The following is a 26,510-nucleotide window of genomic DNA, read 5'->3' as shown; positions in this document are numbered from 1 at the left end:
ATTTAGGCAACATGATTTCCTTGAAGAATTAAATTCATTTTTCCTTAGAAGCTTTTGAAACCCAAATACATTTTTTCCTTCTGATGTCATGTTATAGTTATGGAAAAACCATTGCTGGTCTCTCTGCTCTTGATTCTTGTGGCACTGCTTTTGGATATCCTTTTAGGGAGAATTAACCCTTACCTATAATATAAATGAATTGTTTATTTAAAAGAACGTTTTAAGTAATCTTAAGTGAAAACACCATGGAGAATACAGAGATGAATATAATACAGTTTTTGACCTTAAGCTTATAAGCTTTTTTTTTTTTTTCTTTAAAAAATATTTCTTCTAGAGTGTCCTATTCTAGTATGACTAGTAGTTCTTCCAGGTCTGAAGTAATTAATTGGTGTTCAGAATTTTTTCCTTATTTAAAAAATTCTAAATTATATGTCAACTTCATTCTACTTTTTGAGAATTATAATTGAGTTTTGTTGTTTTAATCTTTTCAGATCTCTTTTAGGTTCCTATTATTTTGTAGGTGACAGTCATACTTTCTATTTATGTTTAAGTTCTATGTTCCTGTGAATTTAGCCAAATATTTGTCTTTGCTTGAACCATTATTCACTCATTCATTCTTTTCCTTCCTTCCCCTCTTTCTCCTCTCTCCCTCTCTTTTACTCCCTTTCTTGTCTTTTACCTGTTTCTGAACTGGAATAAAAAGGGGGGAAATGTACTAAATGTGAATGTTTGTGTATACATATCCTTATAATGCAAGAGAGCTAGTAAAATAAGTACATATATATATTTTACTAGCTGTCTTGCATGATTGCCGAATGAGAACTGTGATTCATGTGTATAAGGTGTCTTTCATTTTTTGTTACTTAGTGCTAATGATATATATTATACTGAGATTGATTATAATATTTGAGAATAGTATTCTTTGAGTTGCTTAGGTTTAGCACTAAAAGGAGTGTGATATTTACAGACAAAATACTAACCTGCCCATCTCCTCCTTTTTAATAAACTTAATTTTTTAAAATATTTTTAGATTTACAGAAAAATTACAAAGGTAGTACAAAGAAGTCCCATATACCCTTGTACCAAGTTTCCCCATTAACATCTTACATTAAATAGTACATTTACTAAAATTAATGAACCAATATTGATTCACTATTATTCACTTAAAGTCCATAGTTTCTTCAGATTTCCTTAGTTTTTATCTCATGTCCTTTTTCTGTTTCAGGATCTCATCCAGGATACCACATTACATTTAGCTGACATGGCTTAGGCTTTTTTGGCTGTGCTAGTTTCTCAGACTCTCCTTGTTTTTCATGACCTTGACAGTATAGTCCCGACCCCTTTTTATAAGGAATTTTTATTAGTGGGTGCTTAATCTTAGGAAATCAGTGTTATCATTTGATATGAAAGAATAAATGAACATAAAAGGTAGATATGTGTGTATATATACATATTTACATTTAATAGAATGATCTGGTACTTCAGTGTTCAGCATTTATTCTAGTTCTTTAGGAGTCATAGACTGAGAGTTGGGAGGGCTTTGTCCTTAATAGATTAAAAAGTAATGAAGTTTGGGGTGCCTGGGTGCCTTTGTTAAGTGTCCAACTCTAGATCTCAGCTCAGGTCTTGGTCTTAGGGTCATGAGTTAAGCCCTGTATTGGGCTCCATGCTGAAGTTTGGATTTAATGAAAAAATGGTATTTGCCAGTATAATTTTCTGAATAGATTCTGGAGAATAAAGAAATTGAGATATTTAGGGTTGGTAAGAAATTATATTTCTTTTCAAAGTTTTAATTGGCCTGCAGGAATAAATTTGACTTCTATGTACTAATCTCTGGTTTTTGTTTTTTTTTCCAATAAATGTTTACTTGAGTGTGTGCTCTCTGCCAGGCATTGTTTTAGACCCTGGGGACATAATAGGGAGCAAAACAGACAAAAAAACTGTGTGTGTGTGTGTGTGTGTGTGTGTGTGTGTGTGAGAGAGAGAGAGAGAGAGAGAGAGAGAAATTGCCATATATATATGTTTATATATAAAATGTTAGATGGAAGAAAGTAAAGAAATAATGGTGAATAGGGAGTGCCTTGGGTAAGGTGGGTGGGTTGAAGTTTTAAATAACGGTTGTCAGGGAAGGCCACATAGATAAATTTCATATCTAAAAAAAGATATAAAAGGAGTGAGGAAATGATCAGAGATATGAAAAAAGTGAGGGAATGCGCCATGCAGATATCTGAAGGGAGAATATTGTAGACAAAGGAATTTGCAAGTGCAAAGAGTGAATAGACAGGAGGCCCAGATTGCTCTGGAAATAACATGACCAGTAAGGCTGTACTGGATTGAACAATGGGGAGACTAGTAGGAGGGGCAGTAAGAGAGGAAAGAAAGAGGAAAGAGGAAGAGAGGAAAGAAAGGATCATACCTTTTCTGGAGTGTAGACCATTGTAAGAATTTCATTTTTCAGTTACTTTAAAAAAAATTTGGTTTTTGTTTTGAGCAGAGGATTGACATGGTCTAAATTATGTTTTAAAGGGAAGGTTACGCTGTTGAGGCTGTAAAGGGAGCAAAGGGAGCAGCTGGGAGACTACTTGGAAACCTATTGTAGTAATCTAGGAAAGCATTGATGTTGGCTTGGGCCTTGGTTCAGTAACAGTGAAGGTGGTTTTAAGAATTAGTCAGATTCTGCGTATATTTTGAAGTTAGAACCCAAAAGATTTCTTGATAGATTGGATATGGCGTGGGAGAAGGAGGAATCAGAGATAACTTAGAATTTTGACCTGAGTAACTGGGAAGATGGAGTTGTCAATTACCTGTATGTTAGAAATTGCAAGAGGAGCACTTTTTGGGGAAGAGAAGAAGTTGGAGGTGAAGTGGTGAAGAAAAGGGTTTGATTTTGGACCTGTACATTTGAGATGTCAGACAGTCAAGTAGATATTTTAAGGAAGCAATTGAATGTAAGTCTGGCAAACAGGAATTATCTGGGTTGGAGATAGAAATCTGGGTATCATCAAAATGTGGGTGATATTAAAACCGTGAGACTGGATGAGATTACCAAGGATGTAAATATGGAGAAAAAAGAAAAAAGGACCAAGGCTGCCCTGGAGCACTCCAACCTTAAGATGTTGGGAGTAATGTAGAGGAACCATAAAGAGAAACTGAGAAGTGGTCAGCAAGAGCAAATCCTGGAGAATGTTGGGTCCTGGATGCTAACTAAAGAGAGTGTTTCAAGGTAGTGATCACCTATGAAAAAAACTGCCAATTAGGTTAAGAGTAGAGAATTGAACATTGGTTTTTAACAGTGTTGAGGTCCATAGTCACCTTGAAAATAATGGTTTTGGAGGAGGAATGAGGGCAAGAGCCTGATTAGAGTGGGCTTAAGAAAATAGGGGAGTAGAGAAGTTGGAGACGGAAGAGGCTATTCTTTTGCATAAGAGGGAGTGGAAAAATGGATAGCTGGACAGGGAAGCATTATGTGTATGTGGGTGAACATATGCTGCATGAAAGAAATAACATGTTTGTGTGCTGCTAGGAATGGCCTAGAAGACACAGAATAATTGATGATGGAGAGAGTGGACACAGTTGATGGAAAACTGTCCAGGATGAGGCAAGAAGGGATGGGATTTGGTGTATAAGTGTGGGAGTTAGCTTTTTTTTAAAATTTTTTTTTATTATTATTTTTTTATAAACATATATTTTTATCCCCAGGGGTATAGGTCTGTGAATTGCCAGGTTTACACACTTCACAGCACTCACCATAGCACATACCCTCCCCAATGTCCATAACCCCATTCCCCTCTTCCGACCCCCCTCCCCCCATCAACCCTCAGTTTGTTCTGTGAGATTAAGAGTCACTTATGGTTTGTCTCCCTCCTGATCCCATCTTGTTTCATTTATTCTTCTCCTACCCCCTTAACCCCCCATGTTGCATCTCCACTTCCTCATATCAGGGAGATCATGTGATAGTTGTCTTTCTCCGATTGACTTATTTCACTAAGCATGATACCCTCTAGTTCCATCCACGTCGTTGCAAATGGCAAGATTTCATTTCTTTTGATGGCTGCATAGTATTCCATTGTGTATATATACCACATCTTCTTTATCCATTCATCTGTTGATGGACATCTAGGTTCTTTCCGTAGTTTAGCTATTGTAGACATTGCTGCTATAAACATTCGGGTGCACGTGCCCCTTCAGATCACTACGTTTGTATCTTTAGGGTAAATACCCAGTAGTGCAATTGCTGGCTCATAGGGTAGTTCTATTTTCAACTTTTTGAGGAACCTCCATGCTGTTTTCCAGAGTGGCTGCACCAGCTTGCATTCCCACCAACAGTGTAGGAGGGTTCCCCTTTCTCCGTTTCCTCGCCAGCATCTGTCATTTCCTGACTTGTTAATTTTAGCCATTCTGACTGGTGTGAGGTGATATCTCATTGTGATTTTGATTTGTATTTCCCTGATGCCGAGTGATGTGGAGCACTTTTTCATGTGTCTGTTGGCCATCTGGATGTCTTTGCAGAAATGTCTGTTCATGTCTTCTGCCCATTTCTTTTTTTTTTTTTTTTAAAGATTTTATTTATTTATTTGTCAGAGAGAGAGAGGGAGAGAGAGCAAGCACAGGCAGACAGAATGGAAGGCAGAGGCAGAGGGAGAAGCAGGCTCCCTGATGAGCAAGGAGCCCGATGTGGGACTCGATCCCAGGACGCTGGGATCATGACCTGAGCCGAAGGCAGCTGCTTAACCAACTGAGCCACCCAGGCATCCCTTCTGCCCATTTCTTGATTGGATTATTTGTTCTTTGGGTGTTGAGTTTGCCAAGTTCTTTATAGATTTTGGACACTAGCCTTTTATCTGATATGTTGTTTGCAAATATCTTCTCCCATTCTGTCAGTTGTCTTTTGGTTTTGTTAACTGTTTACTTTGCTGTGCAAAAAGCTTTTGATCTTGATGAAATCCTAATAGTTCATTTTTGCCCTTGCTTCCCTTGCCTTTGGTGATGTTCCTAGAAAGATGTTGCTGCGGCTGAGGTCAAAGAGGTTGTTGCCTGTATTCTCCTCAAGGATTTTGATGGATTCTTTTCTCACATTGAGGTCCTTCATCCATTTTGAGTCTATTTTCGTGTGTGGTGTAAGGAAATGGTCCGATTTCATTTTTCCGCATGTGGCCATCCAATTTTCCCAACACCATTTATTGAAGAGGCTGTCTTTTTTCCATTGGACATTCTTTGCTGCTTTGTTGAAGATTAGTTGACCATAGAGTTGAGGGTCTATTTCTGGGCTCTCGATTCTGTTCCATTGATCTATGTGTCTGTTTTTGTGCCAGTGCCATGCTGTCTTGATGATGACAGCTTTGTAATAGAGCTTGAAGTCTGGAATTGTGATGCCACCAACTTTGGCTTTCTTTTTCAATATTCCTTTGGCTATTCGAGGTCTTTTCTGGTTCCATATAAATTTTAGGATTATTTTTTCCATTTCTTTGAAAAAATGGGTGGGATTTTGATAGGGATTGCATTAAATGTGTAGATTGCTTTAGGTAGCATAGAGGGAGTTAGCTTTTGATGGGAGCATGCATAGTTTGTCAGTAGTAAGGAGAGAAGACAGAGAACATGGGCAGATATAGGTAACTGGTGGGAATTGTCTTTTGATTGTATCTGTATTCTTAATGAGAGTGAGAATGGGGAAGATGATATTGGGGGCCTGAAGAGAATATATAAAATAAATCTCTAGTGGAGTGAGAGTAAATGGATTAGAACAATGTCAGAATGCCAGGGGACACTAATATCCACTTAAAGTTAACAGTTGTGAATCTGGGGCACCTGGGTGGCACAGTTTTGGTTAAGTATCCGGCTCGGTCTCAGCTCAGGTGTTGATCTCAAGGTCATGAATTCAAACCCCACAGTGGGCTCCCACTACTTATAAAGAAGGAAAAGGAAGGAAAGAAAGAGTAAATTAGGTAACAGTCATAAATTTAAAGCATGCTTGTACATGTTTTCCAGTTGTGTTTAGTTCTGTGTGGATACAGGTGTGAAGTAGGAAGAGAGTTGGTCTTAACCAGGATTGGGGTTTTACTTAATGGATTAAATAAAGTGATAAAGGGGCAGAGGAGGTGAAATTGTTTACAAGGGAGTGACTGTAACAGTGTCTTATGGGATCTAAGATGATCATGAAGGAAATAAGGACATGAGGGGAGGATGATGGACAAAGGTGTTGGGAATGTTAATAGAGGAGTCTGCAAACTACAAGATCTGTTTTATATGGCTCTTGACCTTAGAATTGGTTTTACATTTTTAAAGTGTTCTTTTTAAAAAAAATTTGATTTAATTTTTTCAGTGTTCCAATACTCATTGTTTATGTGCCACACCCAGTGCTCCATGCAATACATGCCGTCCTTAATACCCACCACCACGCTCACCCATCCCCCCACCCGCCTCCCCTCTAAAACCTTCAATTTGTTTTTCAGAGTCCATAGTCTCTTACGGTTCCTCTCCCCCTCGATGATTTCCCCCAATTCATTTTTTCCTTTCCTTCTCCTAATGTCCTCCATGTTATTCCTTATGTTCCACAAGTAAGTGAAACCATATGATAATTGACTTTCTCTGCTTGACTTATTTCACTCAGCATAATCTCCTTCAGTCCCATCCATGTTGATACAAAATTGGGTATTCATCTTTTCTGATGACTGAGTAATATTTCATTGTATATATGGACCACATCTTCTTTATCCATTTGTCTGTTGAAGGACATCTAGGCTCTTTCCACAGTTTGGCTATTGTGGCCATTGCTACTATTGGGGTACATATGGCCCTTCTTTTCACTACATCTGTATCTTTGGCATAAATACCCAGTAGTGCAATGGCAGGGTCATAGGGTAGCTCTATTTTTAATTTTTTGAGGAATCTCCACACTGTTTTCCAAAGTGGCTGCACCAACTTGCATTCCCACCAACAGTGTAAGAGGGTTCCCCTTTCTCCACATCCTCTCCAACATTTCTTGTTTACTGTCTTGTTAATCTTTGCCATTCTAACTGGTATAAGATGGTATCTCAATGTGGTTTTCATTAGAATTTCCCTGATGGCTAATGATGATGAACATTTTTTCATGTGTCTGCTAGCCATTTGTATGTCTTCATTGGAGAAGTGTCTGTTTATGTCTTCTGTCCATTTTTTGACGTGATTATCTGTATTTTGAGTGTTGAGTTTGAGGAGTTCTTTATAGATCTTGGATATCAGCCCTTTGTCTGCAGTGTTCAAAAAAATAAAGAAGAAGAATATGCAAGAGTAACTGTGTATGGTCCGCAAAGCCTAAAATATTTACTATCTAACACTTCACAAAAAAAGTTTGCTTTAATAACTAATGGGTCATAGATCCTGTTGGAGTTGAAAGAATAACAGGGGAATTAATCTGGAAAAGTAACTGTGGTTTCAGAGAGGGGTGCTTGAACTTGAAAATGGTGCAGTTATCCCTTATGGCAAGGTTTTAGGATTTGGTTATGATTAGAAATCCTTAACAGACTCTCCTATATTTGTTTCAAAAGGAAGCTACATAGGCATTCTTTTTTACCTTTGAACATAACCCTGCATCTCTACTAATGAAATGTTTTTTCTACTAATGAAATTAACAAAAGAAAAGTCAATTGTATTCCCCCACAGCTAAATTTGAAATCAGAGTAAGCATTGTAGAAAAATTTAATGGCTCTAGAAAATGGATTATAATTTCCTTAAGTAGGTTTTTAGAGTTTACTTACTTGTGTTCCATGGCAGATATGGAAGATTAAAGTAGAATCACTAATCTTATATAATCTTGACAGCAAAGGGAATAATACTTCATATTTTGCTGTTTGGGGGGATGTATGTCTGATTAAGAAAATCTGGAAAACACTGGTAAAACAGTAAATTCACTTTTTTCAGGTGTTCTTAAGTGTCGTATCTATACCGTTACAGTTATCTATTTTATAAAAACACCCCACAACTTAATGGCTTAGAACAACCTTAATTTGTTTTGCTCATGAATTTGTGGTGTTGTTGAGGTTTGGCTGAGATTGCTCATCTCTGCCTCATATCTCTTGGAGCTACCTGATTGGGCCCGGAAGATATACTACCAAGATGGCTTATATACGTGGCTGACAAGTTGGTGCTGGCACTTAGTTCCTCTCCACATAGACTTCTCTCATGGGGTCACTTGGATTTGCTCCAACCTGGTGGCTGGGTTCTAAGAGCAAGCAGCCCAAGAGACAGAAAGTAGTCCAGAAAACTAGAGCCCCTATATTCTCTTGGTCAAGGGTAACAGAACACAGATTCAAGGGAGGAGACATAGGCATCCTCCCTCCCTCATAGGATGGCAAATCAAAGAATTTTGAACCTGTATTTTAAAACTCTACATGTACCTTAGTACAGGTAACAGAGGCATTTAGCTTCCCATCCATTTTTCAGTGTTCTTAAATGCCACCATTACCATGAACCCTTCCTGCATCCTATCACTGAATTTAATCTCCCCATTCTTGGACTCTCCATGGTACTTTGTTGGTTCCTTTTTCTATGGCATTTACCTGGTATTTCATGATTTTGTGTTATCTTTGCTTGCCACCTCTATATGCAACTCTGCATTCCATTTGATAGTGCCTTACTCATAGTGGTTGCTTAATAAATGAGTTGAAGGAAATGAAAGAAATTTCTTTTTTTAGAATTAGCGAATTTTGTTTAAATGTTATAAAGTAGTAATTTGCCAAATGGAACCTTGATGAACTGCAAGGTGCAGGTTGTTTAAAGTTGAAAGAGGTAGGAGACAAATTAAAGTGGAAATAGTCAAGGTAATGAAAAAAAGTATGTGTTGAGATAAAGAACTATAAAGCAAAACATATTGTTTTTAATTGAAATATAATTGGTATACAACATTAAATTAGTTTTAGGTGTACAACATAGTTATTTGACAATTGTGTGCATTTTAAAAGACTCTCCAAGCCACATGTAGTTACCATCTGTCACCAAAGTTAATGCAATATTGTTGACTATATTCCCTATAGTGTACTTTTTGTCCCAGTGAGGTCTTTTATAGTTGTAAATTTGTGTCTCTTAATCCCCTTCATCTAATTTGTCCCCCCACCACCATTCTCTGACAACCACCAGTTTGTCTCTGTATTTATGAGTCTGTTTTTCATTTTATTTGTTCATTTGTTTTTTGTTTTTTTTTAGATTCTACATATAAGTGAAATCATATGGTAACTTGTCTTTTTCTGTCTAACTTATTTCACTTAGTATAATACCATCTAGGCCCATGCATATTGTTGCAAGTGGCAAGATTTCATCCTTTTTGATGGCTGGGTAATATTCTGTTGTATGCATATGTGTGTGTGTGTTTGTGTGTGTGTGTGTGTGTGTATCTGTTTATCTATATCATATCTTCTTGATCATTCGTCTGTTGATGGGCACTTAGGTTGCTTCTATATCTTAGCTATTGTACATAATGATACACTGAACATAAGGGTGCATATAACTTTTCAGAAAATTAGTGTTTTTGTTTTTTTCTGGTAAATACTCAGAAGTGGAAGTTGTATGGTATTTCTACTTTAAATTTTTAATTTTTTTGAGGAAACTCCATATTGTTTTCCACAGTGATTGCACCAATTTACATTCCTACCAACAGTTTACAAGGGTTCCCTTTCTTCCACATCCTTGCCAACACTTGTTATTTCTTATCTTTTTGATACTAGCCAATCTAACTAGTGTGAGGTGATATCTCATTGTAGTGTTGATACTCATTTCCTTGATGATTAGTGATGTTGAGTTTCTTTTCATGTGTCTGTTGGCCATCTGTATGTCTTCTTTGGAAAAATGTCTACTCAGGTCCTCTGCTCATTTTTAAATTGTACTATTTGTTTATAAATAATATAAGCAAAATGTATTCTTAATTTAAAAAGCAGAAGAACAAAGTAGTAAACTAAAGGCTAGCAAGTAGTATATATGATTAGCATATTTTTTGCTTGAAGGTAGCTTATTTGTATGCTCTCAAGTTAGGCTGAAATTCTCAATGTAGCAGGCAACACTTATTCAGCTGATTAACAATTTTAATTCTGTCTGCTGTCTTAATTCCCCTTGCATGTAGCATAATATTTATAGGTTCTGAGGTTGAGGATGTGGACATGTTAGGGAGGCCATTATTGTGCCTACTACACCATCTAAGTTGGGTAATAGGCAGTTGGAAATTTGATATTAAAATGCAAGGGGAAAGTAAATTTATTTCATAGATGTTTATTAAGCTCATACTCTTGCTAGTTACTTGCCAAATCCTGGGGCTGCAAAGATGCATTTTTTTAAATCTGGGAGCTCTTGGTTCAAAAGAGTGTGCACATCTATATAATCTTAACATACTAAGGACCACAATGAAGGTAGGTACAAATTATAAGGCATTATAAATTTTAGTAACAATTTGCTTTGAGAATGCATTGGGAAAGGACTCTTCAGGTCTACTTCACATGCAAAGATAAGAAAAGAGAAACAAGTTGTTACCTTGAGGGACTGCAAATAGTACTATATGCCTGAAAAAGGGAGGTGGTGTTTATGCGAGGGAGGGATAATTATGAAGTATTTTGTATGCAACATTATGGAGTTTGGGACTTTATCTTATATGAAACATGGGAAGCCTCTGGAGGCTTTGCATTTTAGAACATTTTCTTTTCTTTTTTTCTTTCTTTCTTTCTTTTTTTTTTTCTTGGTAATATGGAGAATGAGAGGCTGAAGACATGGAGATAAGATGAAGATATTATCTAATATAGTAAAGAGAAAAAGGTCTGTACTATATAAAGTTGTGGCAAAGGAGTTGCAAAAGAAGAGATTTAGAAGATAATTAAGATTTAAGAGTAGATTGACAAGATTTGATGATACTAGATTTGGATAGTGGGGTCTGGGAGGAGGGGACCAGATATCACCTAGGTTTTTGGTAGCTGGGTAGATGTTAGTGTTTTAATCAAGATAAGAAACATAAGAATTGGAGTAGTAGCTTTATTTAGAAGATAATGGATTTGCTTTTGGCTTTGTTGAATCAAGTGACATCCAGGTGGTATGGTTTATAGGTAATTGATTATTTTATATGGAGCTCAGGAAAAAGGTTAAGGTTATAGGTACAGAGTAGGAATGATTGGGATAATAGAGGATATTCTTCAAACCATGGGATTGACTGAAATTGCCCAGGGAGAGAAAACAGATTAAGAAGGCTATGGCAGAACTCCAGGAAACATTAACACAAGGGTAGAGGGAGAAAGGAGGAACTCAGGAAAAAGACAGAAGGAATGATGAGAGTTAAAATCAGAATTAAACTGGTGTCTAGAAAGTTGAAGTGTAGTAGGGATGGCATCTGCTGTCATAGTCTGCAAAGGGGGTCAGGTTAAGTAGAAGACAAACGAAGTCATCGAATCTGATAGGTTGCAGAGTTGAGGGCACTGTTGTAATAAAACCTGGGATTTGTATCCTGCCTCCATCTCTTATTTACTTTGAGACTTTTGGCAAGTTCCTTAGCCTCTGAGCTTTGGTTTCTTCTTTTGAAAACTGAGGGTTGGAATTATCTCAAAGAGTTGGTCTAAATATTAGGTGGCATGAGTAAACTCACATTAAGCACCTATTATAGTTCCTGGCAGATAACAGGGATTTGATAAAGAGTAGCTGTAACAGTAATGGTGATAAGTTTGTTGGTAACCAAACCAGTGGTGCCTTCAGTGGTAAGTGATACTGTGGTATCTAAGAAGGAGGACAAAAAACACATTGTTGTTAGGTTGAGGAATGAAATGTTGGGGAAGTTTTCTCTCTCTCTCTCTTTCTTTATTTTTCTCTCTTTCATTTCCTTTGCCTCTATGGGAGGGAAGTAGTTATGGAGTCATTTTGTTATTAAAAAGTCATCCACCTATTGAAAAAACAATTTAAGTAGAGAAGTAGGGCAGAGGCTGAATTTAAAGTAGCTTATTATGAGTAGGATATGTAGAAGATGATACAGTCAACATAGACCTTAGAAAAAATTTTGAAAGCAAAAGGAAGAGATGCCAGGTGCATGGTCTTTATTATTTTGATTATTTAAAGGAATCATATAAATTTAAATAGAGACCAGAATTTTCACAAATTTTAAAATAGAAACTCTCCTGAAGCTATATCCCCACGTCTCACTTAACTACATTTAATAATCACTTACAAAGAGCCAAATTCACCCTAAATTAAAGAATCTCCACTTTTGCAAATGTGAATCATTCAAAGGCTTTTTCTTGATGCTTTTTCTTATGAGGCTTTGCACTGGACATAATGTTGAGAAAACCTTTGACCAGTGCTAGGGAAAATATGAGGATTGTCTTTGTAGTTTTGCCAATGCTCTTTAAAGAAATTTGAAACCCAGAGTGGATAGGGAACTGATGGTATTAGCTAGGATGAAAATCCAGGCCTCCTAACTATAGTGTGGTATTCTTCCTATTATAGCTTAATATCAAAACGAAGCTAAAACCCTCTACAAGTATGTAAGCAATCAGTATTTAAAAATCTGATAAATCAAGAGAATTATTTGTGTTATAGAATATTTATTTCAAGAATTATTTGAGAGCAAGCTAGAGTTAAGCTAGATTTAAGTTTTTGCATAAATTGTGAATTTATACATTTAAATACGTTCACAAATAAGTTTAGGAAAACATTTAATTTGTACATTAATGTTTACATTTTATATAAATCCTAGATTGGTTAGCTTTTGATTTATTGTGATCTCTGGAATCTTTAGATGAATACTACTTCTTATAGTTTTTGTTTATTAAGTACTTATGAAGTACCTATGCTTTGGTTAAGCCCTTCGCTTTGCTTATCTCATTTAATCTTTGTAACAACTATTAAGTGGTAAGTATTGCTGTTACAAGGAAGCTGAACTGAGTTTTGTCAGCAACTTGGAAAAGGCTGCATATATATCTAATAAACAGGGTAGAGCTGAAATTTAAATCAACACACCTTGATCCCAGAGTCTGCTTTTTTTTCTTTGTAGTTTCAAGTTTTTATTTAAATTCCAGTTAACATACAGTGTAATATTAGTTTCAGGTGTAGAATTTAGTGATTCATCACTTACAGTACAACATCCCAGGCTCATCACAAGTGCTCTCCTTAATCCCTATCACCCATTTAACCCATCTCCACCCCCTCCCACCCACCTCTCCTACAGTGACCCTTAGTTCTCTGTAGTTAAGAGTCTGTTTTATGGATTGCCTCTTTTTTCTCCCTTTATGTTCATCTGTTTTGTTTCTTAAATTCCACATGTGAGTCAAATCATATGGTATTTGTCTTTAATTTATTTCAGACAGAGTCTATGCTTTTTAACAACTATCTTGTTTTATCATTATTTTAACTGACTGAGCCACTTAGGTGCCATTTTATCATTATTTTAAATTTTGTTTTCTTTTGTTTATTGTAATATAGAAGTTTTAAATCTCATTTAGATTCTGTTTGCTTCGTTTTGAATTTAAAAATACAGACACTGATAAGGATGTTGAAACATCATCTAGTCAAGAATTGAACTTACGCAACACTCCTTATGATACTTTACCAGATTGATGTGAAATGCTTCATAAATCTTTTTTGTGGAATGGTATTTTACATTTAAATGCAGGAAATGTTAACTAAAACCAATATAATACTTTGTTGAATACCAGGAAGTTTTTAGAGTAATTATATTACAAAGCATTTGTGAATGGCAAATAACTAAAAGTAGATAAATCTTAGATGTTTTAAATTGAGACTACCAGAATATTTCATAACACCTTACCAAATATAGATTTGGTGTTGTATTGCTAGCTATTTTCTCCTATTGATATGTAACTCTTTGTTATGTGCTTTTCCTTTGAAAACAATGGAACTATGTTTTCTACCTTTCCTGACTCTCTTATATCATTTTTCTCCTTTTTCTGTCTAAATTTAGGTTTTGTTAAATTGTTAATTTTGGAAATTGTTCGGAAATTGTTTGGAAAAATTCGGAAATTGTTCGGAAATTGTTTGGAAAAATTCGGAAATTGTTAAGCCATGTCTCTTTCGCGGAATGCTAGACATAGCTTTCCTAATGTGTATCCACCTTTTAAGAGTTCCTTTGAGTAAAGATAATTAAGTAACCACTTAATTTGCAGGAGATATTAGGATACAATTAGGTAAAATCTGAAAATTTCTATATAAACTGCATGAAAAATAGCCAGATATAAAGGTAGTTCCATTTATATAATGATGATCTGCTTGTGATTTATTATTTTAGTGGCTAGGTTAGAGACTAAATTAAGAGCCAGAGGAAGATTAGTTGGTCGTGGTAATTACAGCTTACTAACTGGTCATTTGAAAATACTTTGTGTGAAAACACCATCATCTGAGATATTATGTATTTGATAAATGTGAACTATCAATACAGATATCCTTTAATCCTTGTAACAATTCTATTAGTTAATATTATTATCCTAAATTTACAGATAAAGAGATGTTAATGAAGTTAGCTCATCTGAAGTCTTGTAATGCTGTAAGCTACAGCCAGGATTCTAACCAAACTTTTCTGCCAGATTGTAGTAAACTGAAGCCTGATGCTAGAGCTGTCTTTTAGTTGCAATGAACTGTTCATGAAAATCTTTAACTGTCAAATAGAGTCCAAATTTAAAATATTTTGCTTCTGGATGTATGCAATTTTACCAGTCATGCCAATTAAAATTTAACTTGTTTAGTTTCAGCCTAATGTTTCAGGATTTGTGATAATTTAAGTTAATATGTAGAATTAAAAAGCAATAAGCACTTCTTGAGATCTTACCATCAACATTCAAGTAAGGTATTGGTGGGAAGGGGAAATGATAGAATTGAATTTTGTGTTATGGAGTAGGGGATCATGAAACTTTCTGTAAAGGGTCAGATAGTAAATACAGTAAATGACTCTGACAGCCATATGATTTCTTGTAAAGAAATCTTCTTACAGCTCTTCTACAGCAGCTATAGACAATACATAAACAAAAAAGCATTGTCGTGTTTTAATAAAACTAAAAAAAGGGGCGGGGGCCTGGATTTGGCACATTTACCAGCCCCTGTTACAGAAAATCTTGTAATTTCTACAACTAAAAGATAAGATTTATTTATGATGATACTGTTTATGCAGAGTGGAAGTTTTCCTTTACTGAATGTATTGGCAAAAAAAAAAAAAAAAAAAAAAAAATTACCAAAAAGACAGTAATAGTATAAAGGAGATTGGGAATAGTACCTAATAGTAAAGACTACTTTTTCAGCATTTCTGTGACTGTTTAGATTAACTACCTCATAAATTATTTCATAATTCTGGAATATACTTATTCACTCATTTCTTAGAGTTAACATTTTTCTTGAAGAAAGCTGCCATTTTCATCAGAGTTTTCACAAATTCTGATAAACTTACTTTCCTTTATCATAAATTATGAAGGTTTACCATAAAAAGGCATAACGCATAATTGGGTGATGATTTTATTTAATTTGAATTTATTTTGAAAAGTGATATCTGTAGATAGACTTAGATCAAGGCTTTTGATATATGTAGTTGGAAATGTAGGATCATAAACAGAGTAATCTGTTATAGTCAGTTTTCAATGTCACATCTTACAAACTTTTTATTATGAGAAGTTTTGACCCTACAGATGCTTTCTGGTGCTACAAAACTTTATTAAGCATGAGTCATTTTGTGGTATTGGCCCTTACGGATATGAAATCAAGATGCACTTTTTAATTCTTATTCTCAGAGATTCGTCAGCGAACTGCAGCTCAGAGAAACCTTTCTCCAACATCACCAAGCTCTAGCCAGGGCCCTCCTCCACAAGTTCCAGTATCTCCTGGACCACCAAAGGACAGTTCAGCCCCTGGTGGACCTCCAGAAAGAACTGTTACTCCAGCCCTATCATCAAATGTGTTACCAAGACGTCTTGGATCCCCTGCTACTTCAGTGCCTGGAATGGGTAAACAGAGCACTTAATGTTATTTACAGTTTATATTGTTTTCTCTGGTTACCAATAAAACGGGCCATTTTCAGGCAGTATGGAAATGGCATTTCATTTGAAAATAGCAGAGCAGTTATCTGATTAAGCAGGAGTTCCATATTCAATTAGCCATAACTCTTTACAGCTGGCACCTTGTGATACTGAAACCTATTTCTTGAGCTCATTTAACTGTTATGGCTTCTTTGTTTAAATGGCAATAAAACTTTGTAGTATTCTGTAGCCAACGGTATAGCATATCTTTTTATATTCTGCTTTAGAATGGCTCCAGATTTATATAAAATGGGGATAGAAGAGAACACTTCTGGAATATATTCATGCTTTTTGCTAAGCTCTTCACATATATTTTTAAGCATGACAACATATTCCAGGAAGACTATTTCTGCATTGTGATATACAGTACTATTGTTGTTAATATTGGCTGGTAGATTTTTCTTTTTCTTTTTTTTTTTTTTAAAGATTTTATTTATTTATTTGACACAGAGAGAGAGAGATTACAAGTAGGCAGACAGGCAGGCAGAGAGAGAAGGAGAAGCAGGCTCCCTGCTGAGCAGAGAGCCCAATGTGGGCTCAATCCCAGGACCCTGAGATCATGACCTGAGCTGAAGGCAGAGGCTTAACCCACTGAGCCACCCAGGCATCCCTCGATTTTTCTCTTATTAAGCTGTCGGACCTTAGTATTTTCTGACAGATACTTTAGTATAAAGTTCTATTAAATTAACAACTGCCTTTTCTATTTCATTTCTTTGGATTTTCTTTTTTCAATGTAGATCTCTTTTTTCAAGGTAGATCTCTAGGGGAAGATCGCATTTTGGGAGCATAATTGATTATATTACCCTGCAGCTTTCTTTTGGAGTGTAATGGGACATGGAAGTCTAATGCTTCAGCAGATCACGTTATTTTGTATAAATTTCCATGTCAGATTCTTGAATATGATAGTAAATTATTTATTTTAGGATATTTAATTCTAATTTAAATTACCTTGGTATTTCATGACTAATTACTAACATAATTTATAATGATTTTGAGGCTAGTCAGTAGTTGATATAGGTATTCAGGGCACTTATAATAAAAACAATCTAAATGTTACTGTAAGAGTGTTTTTTTTTCCCCTGCCTTTCCTTCAAAGAAAAGGAGCATAAGATTTTAGAAAACTAAAAAACTATTAATTTATAAACAAATTAAAGCTGGCTACAAATGAAATGTATATAAATCATAACTTTTAAAGTAGTTACTGAAAAAATGCTTGTAAACTTGACATATAATGATGTCACTTAAGGCAGCCATATATTTTGTGAAATTGAGAAAAATTAAGTTGATTGAAAATTATTTATCTTTCTCTTGTTATTGGATATACCCATAATTTGTGAAGTTCTTAGTGGTTTAATGTAAGAACTTTTTTTGTGTGAGATGCGTGAATTATGTACATTTGTGTATCTGACTTTTAAGGAAATCAAAGTTTAGCAACTTGTATAAAGTAATAAAAACTGTATTGCACATAAAGAATAGGGCTATAGAGGGAAAAATGGCCTAAATTTCATGATCATGTAAATAAAACATATTTTACTAAAGTTTTTAATTCATTTTCCATGTAAAAGACCTAAGTTGTGCATTGCCAAAAATATGAATGAGTTAAATGATTTCTTATAGAGAAGATTAATAATTCATTTTTTCATTATGCCATATTTGTGGAAGAGAATCAATTTAATGTGTATTACCACAGGGCTCCCATATGTTTGAAAATTAATAACCAGCAGGTACTTGATAATTTGCCAAGCTGTGTAAAAATGACCAGTATTCCTACAATGATTGTTCTTGATGTTTGTATTAATTCCTGTTATCTATAATAGCATAGATAGAGGATATGTTATTTTAAAAGTTATTAGTATGCACAGCATTTAAGATATTTTTATGAAATCTGTTGTTTTATGTATCCAGATTCCTTTATGGACATTTTCATTTTAAACATACAGAAGTTAAATATTCCAGCAAAAGTGAAATTGACTTAAATGCTTTCAAGATATCATTTGGCCTACTTATTCAAGTTGAAAATTTGATAATGGGGGATGACACTTAATGTCTGCATTCAAATTTACTTTTTGATTGTAAATGATTGAATGTTGTTAATACAAGTAAACTAACAACTTATCTGATGAAATCTGAAAAATGTCCTTGATTTGTTATACAAAGAACTTATTCTAGAACCTAAATTTCATTTGTTAACTGTTACAATTTTGACATCATTTGCCCGTTTTTTAGATGGCAACAACTTTTAGGTTTGTGATTATTTACAAGGCACATCTCTTTTTATTAGCGTTTAAAATATTAATACAGTATTGCTACTCTAAAACTATTCTTGAGTACTTTAAAGTTTTGTCACAGGTGTTTTGAAAACCTTCTATCCTTATACTGTAAGGCTTAATCCAACAAGGCCTCTTTTTGTTGCAAAGTCTTTCTATGAGGTCTCTGTGTAAACCTTCATTGCTGCCTGTCTTATTGTTTATCCTGCTTTGCTTTACAGAGGCAAACATCACTCATTTATTTTATTCTCTCACTTTCTTCTCAGTGCTGCCTTCTGTGTTGTCTCTTAGTTCAGAGTATCTCCTACAAACAGTTGTTTTTCAGTTTTCAAAGATTGTGGAGTTAAAATTCATAACTCTTTATTTTTGTTAATGTTTTTATATGATGTAAATCATTAATTAAAACTAGATTATTCTTCCACTCTCCATTTGTCTCTTCTGATATTGCCTAGTTTATTACATGAAGACAGTATATCTTTTTAGTTAGATCTTCAGTTTTTCTTAGCAGTGTTTTGTAGTGTGCAATATATAGATTTTACACATTTTCTTGGTTAAATGTGTATGTAATTATTTACACTTTTTGAGCCTATTGCAAATGGCTTTGTTTTACTATCTCTAGTTATTCATTGCTAATACACTTAGAAATACAATTGATTTTTGTATATTAGTCTTCTATAATCTTGCTAAACTTAATAGTTTTATTAGTTTTTTAGTAGATTTTATAGTATTTTCCATAGACTATCACATTGTGAATAAAGATAATTTTTCTTCTTTTCTAATCTGGGCTCCTTTATTTCTCATTCTTGCTTATTACACAACCTAGAACCTTTGGTAAAATGTTGAATAGAAGTGGCAAAAGTAGGGGAGCCTGGCAGGCTCAGTTGGTGGAGCTTGTCACGCTTCATCTTGGAGTTGTGAGTTCAAGCCCCACATTGGGTGTAGGGATTACTTAAAAATAAAATCTTTAAGGGGCGCCTGGGTGGCTCAGTGGGTTAAGGCCTCTGCCTTCGGCTCAGGTCATGGTCCCAGGGTTCTGGGATCGAGCCTGGCATCAGGCTCTCTGCTCAGCGGGGAGCCTGCTTCCTCCTCTCTCTGCCTGCCTCTCTGCCTACTTATGATCTCTGTCTGTCAAATAAATAAAATCTTAAAAAAAAAAATCTTTTAAAAAAAGAAGGAGAAGTGGAAAAGCAGACCTTCTTCCTTATTGCTGATCTTAGGAGGAAAGCGGTTACCTTTTCACCATTCAGCCTGGTGTTAGCTGTAGGGTTTGTTGTTTTGTTTTACATAGATAGCTTTTGTCAGGTTGAGGAAGTACCCTTCAATTTCTATTAGCTGAAAATTTTTATCAGTAATGGAGGGTGGATTTTATCAAACATTTTTAATGTATCTATTGAGATGCTCATATAGGGTTTTAGTTTATTTTTTGTTTTAACATCTGTTAATATAGTGAAATACATTGATTGATTTTTAAATGTTGGACTACCTTGCTTTCCTGGGATAAATCTGACTTAGTCATGGTGTTTTAATTTTTGTATATATTGTTGGGTTTGATTTACTAAAAGTTTGTTAAAAATATTTACATCAATGTTCCTTAAGAATATTGGTCTGTAGTTTTTTTGTTGTTGTTGTTGTTTGTTTGTTTTTTTCTCTTGCAATGTCTTTTTTCTGGTTTGGGTATCAGAGGTATAAGAAGGTAGTCTCTCATCTTCAATTTTACAGAAAGTTTTGTGTAGAATTTATATTATTTTTTCCTTAAATGTTTGGTAGAATTTGCAGGTTGAAGAAGCTGGGTCTGGTGATTTCTTTGTGGAAGGTTGTATTATTTTTTTATTTGTTTTTAACTAAAGATTCAATTGAACAAAATCTACAGAAATCTCTTAGGAGCATAGATAATAAAAAATTCTTTATAAATTTTAGCATGTTGAATAATTATTTCTTGTTGAGTAAGCTGTGGTAATTTGCTAGTCTTTCAAAGGATTTCTCTATTTCATGTAACTTTTGAGTATATTGGCATAAAATTACTTATAATATACTTGTAAACAATTTAGATTTATGCCATTTCTCTCATTCCTGATATTAGTATTTTGTATCTTCCCTTTTTTCCCCCTGATTAGTCTGGCTAGAGGTTTATCAGTTTTGATATTCTCAAAAGAACCAGATTTTCTCTATTTTTGTATTTTCTATTTTATTTTTACTCTTTATTATTCTTTAATCCTGTTTATCTTGGGTTTCATTTGCTCTTCCTTTTTCGTTTCTTAAGGTGGAAGCTGAATTCATGAATTCATTTAGATTTATCCTCTTTTATAAGACCAGTGCTCTAACCCCTGAGCTATAGGGCCTATCCTCTTTTATAGATGTTTTAGTGTTACACATTTTCCTTTACCTACTGCTTTAGCTGCGTATCATAAATTTGATATGTTGTTTTTTCATTAAATACTTTCTGACTTCCATTTTAATTTTTCTTTGCATCCTTGGTTATTTAAATGGATGTCAGTCTCCAAATATTTGGAGATTTTCTTGATGTCTTTCTGTTGCTGATTTCTAATTCAATTCTGTCATGGTCAGAAAACATAACTATGTATTGTTTAAATCTTCTGAAATGTACTGAGGCTTGTTTTATGTCTCAGAATATCATCTGTCTTGGTAAATGTTTTATATTTACTTGAATATATATATTCTGTTCCTGTTGGGATAGAGTGGCTATAAATGTCAGGATAAGTTAGTAGCACATAGTGTTGTTCAGGTCTTCTATATCATTACTGATTTCTGTGTTTATTCTTTCAGTTATTGAGAGAAAGCTGTTGAAATCTCCAACTGTACTATTGTGTGTGCATATATATAAATATGTATATAGTATTGTATATATATACACACAAGTATATATATATATATAAAACATATATACACACACACTGTAGATATGTATTTGTCTATTTTTGTAGTTTCTGTTAATTTTTTGCTTTATGTGTTTTGATGCTCTCATATGATGCACATATATATTTAGGATTATTATGCTCCCTTGATGAATTGACTCCTTTGTCATTATAAAATTACTGTTTTTATCCCTGATAGTATTGTTTGCTCTGAAGTCTGCTCTGTTTGCCATTAATACAGATACTCCAGATTTCTTTTGATTAGTGTTAGTATATTTATATATAGTTTCTATCATTTGTTTATTATTACTTTTAAAGGATTTATTTATTTTAGAGGGAGTGGGAGAACATGAGTAGAGGGAGGGACAGAGGGAGAAAGAATGCCAAGGAGACTCCACACTGAGTGTGGAGCCTACCATAGGTCTCAAGCCCACAACCCTGAGATCACAATCTGAGCTGAAACCAAGTGTTGGATGCCCAATCAGCTGAGCCACCCAGATGCCCCTCTGTCATTTACTTTTAACGTATTTGTGTCTTTGTATTTAATTTTTTTCTTGTAAGCAACATATATCAGGTCTTGCTTTTTTATTCTGACAATTTGTGGCTCAATAATGAGGATGTTCAGACTATGTACATTGAACAGGATTGGTATATTTGAGTTTGAGTTTAAATCTTCTATTTTATCTTTTTTCATTGCCTAACTAGCTATATTGCTTTTTCATATTAGTGGGTCTTTTGGGGTTTGCAGTGTATTTGTTTAACTTACGACAGTTTATCTTCAAGTAATATAACACCAGCTCACAAACAGTTTGAGAATCTGACAACAGTATACTTACATTTCTCCTCTCTTGGCCTTTGTGCTATTGTTGCCATACATTTTACTTCAATATACTTAATAAACCCTACAATGAATGATTATTTTTCCTTTAAGCTATCAATTATTTTTTAAGAGTTTTGGATATTTACCCACATGGTAACCATTTCAGTTGTTTCCTTTGTACTACCTCTTTCTGTGTGGTGTCATTTTTCTGTCTTTTAACATTTTTATAGTGCAGTTCTGCTAATGATGAATTCTTTCAGTTTTGTATGCTGAAAAGCCTTGATTTTTCTTTCATTTTTCTTCTCTTTTTTAAAAAGATTTTATTTGTTTGACCGACAGAGATCACAAGTAGGCAGAGAGTCAGGCAGAAAGAGAGGGGAAGCAGGCTCCCTGCTGAACAGAGAGCCCTGTGCAGGCCTCGATCCTGGGACCCTGAGATCATGACCTGAGCTGAAGGCAGAGGCTTTAACCCACTGAGCCACCGAGGCACCCTTGCTTTCATTTTTAAAAGTTATTTTTATTAATACAGAATTCTAAGTGATAGTTTTTCTTTGCTTTGCTCTCTTTTGGTTTGCTTATTTTCTGGTGAGAAATCTGTCATTCTTACCTCTGTTTCTCTGTATAAAATATATCTTTTTCTGACTATGCTATGATTTTCTCTTTATCACTGGTTTTAAGTAATTTGATTGTCTGTGCCTTGATGCAAAATTATGTTTCTTGTGCTTAGGGTTTGTTGATATTCTTGTATTTGTGGGTTTATAGATTTCATCAAATTTGGAAAATTTTTGTGCATAATTTCTTCAAGTATTGTTTTCTTTCCCCATCTTATAGACTCCAATTATATCTATACTAGGCTGCTTGTTTTTGTTCCACAGCTTGCTGATAATTTATTTAAAAAAATTTTAGGCTTTCCTTTGTGTTTCATTATGTATGGTTTCTATTACTGTATCTTCAAGTTTACTTCCGCACACCCTATAATGTCCAAACAGTTATTCATCCCATCTGCAGATTTTTCACTCTAGACATTGTAGTTTTCATCTGTAGAAGTTCAGTCTAGGTCTTTTGAATTTTTTTCCATGTCTTGATTACCACACTGAATCTTTCCTCTAGATTCTCAATCATATCGAATATGGTCATAATAAATGTTTTAATATATTTGTATATTAATTCTATAAACTGTCATTTCTAGGTCATTTTTGGTTGTATTTTCTCATGGGTTGTATTTTCTTGCTTATTTGCATGTCTAATAATTTTTCATCTGATATCAGGCATTATGAATTTTATCTTATTGAATGCTGGATATTTATGTCCTTATACAAAGGTCCTCTGACTACATAATCCAGTAACCTGTGAGTTATGATGTTTTCCACTTTGGCTGGTGAGAACATGCAGCACTTTGGCTCCATGTGGACACTGTTACCTTTAATATTTGGGGGCAGTTTTTTCTGTATACTCAGACGGTTTCAGTATACACATGCACCAGTCAGTAAGATGTTGAACAGTCTGGGGCTCCTCTGTAGAGCTTTGGTGTTCTTGCTCTCTGCATTCTCTTTCTATGAACCTGCCTTGGTCTCTCCAGAGTTCCAGCTTTATCTCCTCAAACTCAGGGATGCTTATACATTTCAGCTGATTTACCTTCCTAAGCTGTTGCCTGGAAATTTTCTCCAGGCAACAAGCTAGAGCAGTTGTAGGACTCCTCTTATTCTCTTTTGGTCTCTTGGGGATCTTTATCCTACATTGTTTAATACCCAGCGTCTTAAAAACTGTTTCATGATATATTTTGCACAGTATTTTAGTTAATTTAGGTGGGAAGGTAAATTTGACCCTGTGACTCTATTATTGCCCCAAATAGAAGTCCCATAATCTTCTAATTTGTTATTACATAAGATATTAAGAGTCTGGACATTTTATTTATTTATTTATCTATCTATGTTTTAAAATGTTTTATTACTTGTATAATCCTACAAAAATATATTTAGTTTTATCTATCCATACATGTATATACATGTTTTTAAATTTTAATTTATTTTTAAATTATTTTAAAGTTTTAGTTAACATGCAGTGCGATTCAGTAGAATTCAGGAATTGAATTCAGTGATTCGTCACTTATATACAACACCCGGTTCTCTTCACAACAAATGCCCTCTTAATAAGGGTGTGGGCACTTAAAAAAATTAGTTTGGGAGGCAGGTGGGTGAGCCTGGTGGTGGGTATTATGGAGGGCACATATTGCATGGAGCACTGGGTGTGGTGCATAAACAATGAATTCTGGAACACTGAAAAATAAAATAAAATGAAAAAAAATTAGTTTGTACAGAGCCCAACAGTTTCATTTCTTAATAGTTTATGTTGATGGTTTTGACCTAGAACTTAATTTAACATTTTTTTTGTAGTGTAATATTTTTAATGAAAACTCGAATGCTCTGAAGAGATGTATTTTTCTTTTGTTAAAATCTTTCAAAAGTTCTGACAAGCATGGGTAGTACTTGGTAACTGAATTAAAATTTAAATGTATTTTATACAAATACATAAATATTTCTTTATTTACTAGGTCTTCATCCTCCGGGTCCACCTTTAGCAAGGCCCATTCTCCCGCGAGAAAGAGGTGCTCTGGATAGAATTGTTGAATATTTAGTTGGTGATGGTCCACAGAACAGGTAATGCTTATTAAAGTGGTAGGTAAATAAAAATGAGGAAAAAGTTTATTGGTCAGGGCGTGTGTGTGTGTGTGTGTGTGTGTGTGTGTGTGTGTGTGTTTATGCAGTAGATGTTCTACAGTTCTGTGACTCCTATTTCCTGATTTTAGAACATAAAAGAATATTTTATAGCCAAGCAAAGACTACATATTCAGTTGTTTTTCAGTAAGAATTTAGATAAAGTATCTAGATAAAATATAGCAAAATATATAGAGAAAACAAAATAATACTGTATGACATTTTATTTTTTATTATTTATTTTTAAAATTTTATTTTATTTTTTCAGTGTGTATGACATTATTTTTAGAGAAACTGTGTCGTTTCATGAAACTTTTAAGCTTGAAGAGCAAACAAATAGTGAAAACTTGGTAGGCTGTAAGAAATGGAGTTTTATAGATGTCAGTACTGGAATTGGTGATGGTGATGATTTTAATAATGATGAAGACAATTTACATATGTTTGACACTTTTAGTTCTCAAAATGCTTTTCCACTTATTGTCTTATTTGATTTTTATAATAACCAGAGGAACATAGGGATGATGTGAGCAGAGCAACTATCATAGGGTAGACTTCTAAAAAATACTTAGGATAGTAGAGTAGATATTGACAAGGTTATGGTGAATATTATCATTTTAATAAAAGGACTGAATTTAATGTTAATATTATAAATTATATGTATATATTTTATATATATATTTAATGTTAGTATTATAAATTATATATATTATATATAATTATATATGCTATATATAATTATAAATTGTATATATATACAGTTATAAATTGTATATTATTCAAAACAGACAAGTTGTTGTTTGATAGGGCCAAGTATTTGTTAAGCATGTACACAGAGAACAGAGAGAGTATATAAATAGAAAATGAGGAAGATGTATAACTGGGATAGGTATAGAAATCATAATATATGTGAAGTTAACCTTTGGATTGGACTAAGCAAATTAAATTCATTTCTTTATACAGACTTCTCAGAGGTTTTAGTAACATTCATTGTGAATCTCTAAGGGGTTCTATCTTTTCCAGTTGTATCTGGCCACAGATTTGGAGTCTGTCATCCCCAGAAATACATGTTAGGAAGTAACTCAAATTTAAGTGTTCTGTCATCGGATATGTTTCTTTTAACTTAGTAAGGATATATTCATTTAACTTTGCTTAGTTTGTTTTTAATTTGGTGTATAATTTATATTTTAAAAGGGCTGAAATTTTGACTATTATATTTAAAGAGTATTGTTCATTGTTTACTAAGTAACATCTAAACTGTTATGACATATTCTGCTGTGCTAAAATATAAGTTAGCTGTGATGGCTAAAGTAACCTTTCCATGGGTTTTGTCTGCATTTGTAACTGACATGTTCATTTTTCCTTTTCGTATAGGTATGCCCTTATATGTCAGCAGTGTTTTTCTCATAATGGCATGGCTTTGAAAGAAGAATTTGAATACATTGGTAAGAATTATTGGGCAGTTAGATTTAAATATTTTACTCTTAAATATTTCATTCTATGCCAGTTCCTATGTAATGTCACATTGTTTTAGGTGCTATCCCTGTATGTATTTTTCAGGCATATTGTTCTTACTTTAGAACACAGAGCAAAGCAGGAAAAACAATGCAGTTGTTTTCCTTATACAGTATACAACTTCTAGGTCAGTTTTCTCAAACTTCACTGTGTATCAGAATCTCCTGAAGCACTTTTAAAGATTATCATGCCTAGGAGCGCCTGGGTGGCTCAGTGGGTTAAGCCTCTGCCTTTGGCTCAGGTCATGATCTCAGGGTCCTGGGATCGAGCCCCGCATTAGGCTCTCTGCTCAGTGGGGAGCCTGCTTCCCCCCCCCC

At 34.3% G+C, this 26,510-nt stretch overlaps 1 protein-coding gene across 3 annotated transcripts in view; it reads left to right on the top strand.

The window, feature by feature from the left end:
- LOC111141934 (lunapark, ER junction formation factor) overlaps positions 1 to 26,510 on the top strand; it is an 81,703-nt gene that overhangs the window by 44,600 nt on the left and 10,593 nt on the right. For all 3 annotated transcript variants that reach the window (XM_022494829.1, XM_022494811.1, XM_022494820.1), the window contains 3 exons: positions 15,723 to 15,935; positions 24,519 to 24,624; positions 26,053 to 26,123. In XM_022494829.1, coding sequence (XP_022350537.1) covers positions 15,723 to 15,935; positions 24,519 to 24,624; positions 26,053 to 26,123 — 390 coding nt within the window. The remainder of the gene's footprint in view (positions 1 to 15,722; positions 15,936 to 24,518; positions 24,625 to 26,052; positions 26,124 to 26,510) is intronic.

Source organism: Enhydra lutris, unplaced genomic scaffold (assembly GCF_002288905.1).
Source record: "Enhydra lutris kenyoni isolate GAN:26980312 unplaced genomic scaffold, ASM228890v2 scaffoldscaffold1, whole genome shotgun sequence".
NCBI lineage: Eukaryota > Metazoa > Chordata > Mammalia > Carnivora > Mustelidae > Enhydra > Enhydra lutris.
The sequence above is the reverse complement of the archived record's forward strand: the minus strand, read 5'-3'. Positions and strand labels throughout refer to the sequence as shown.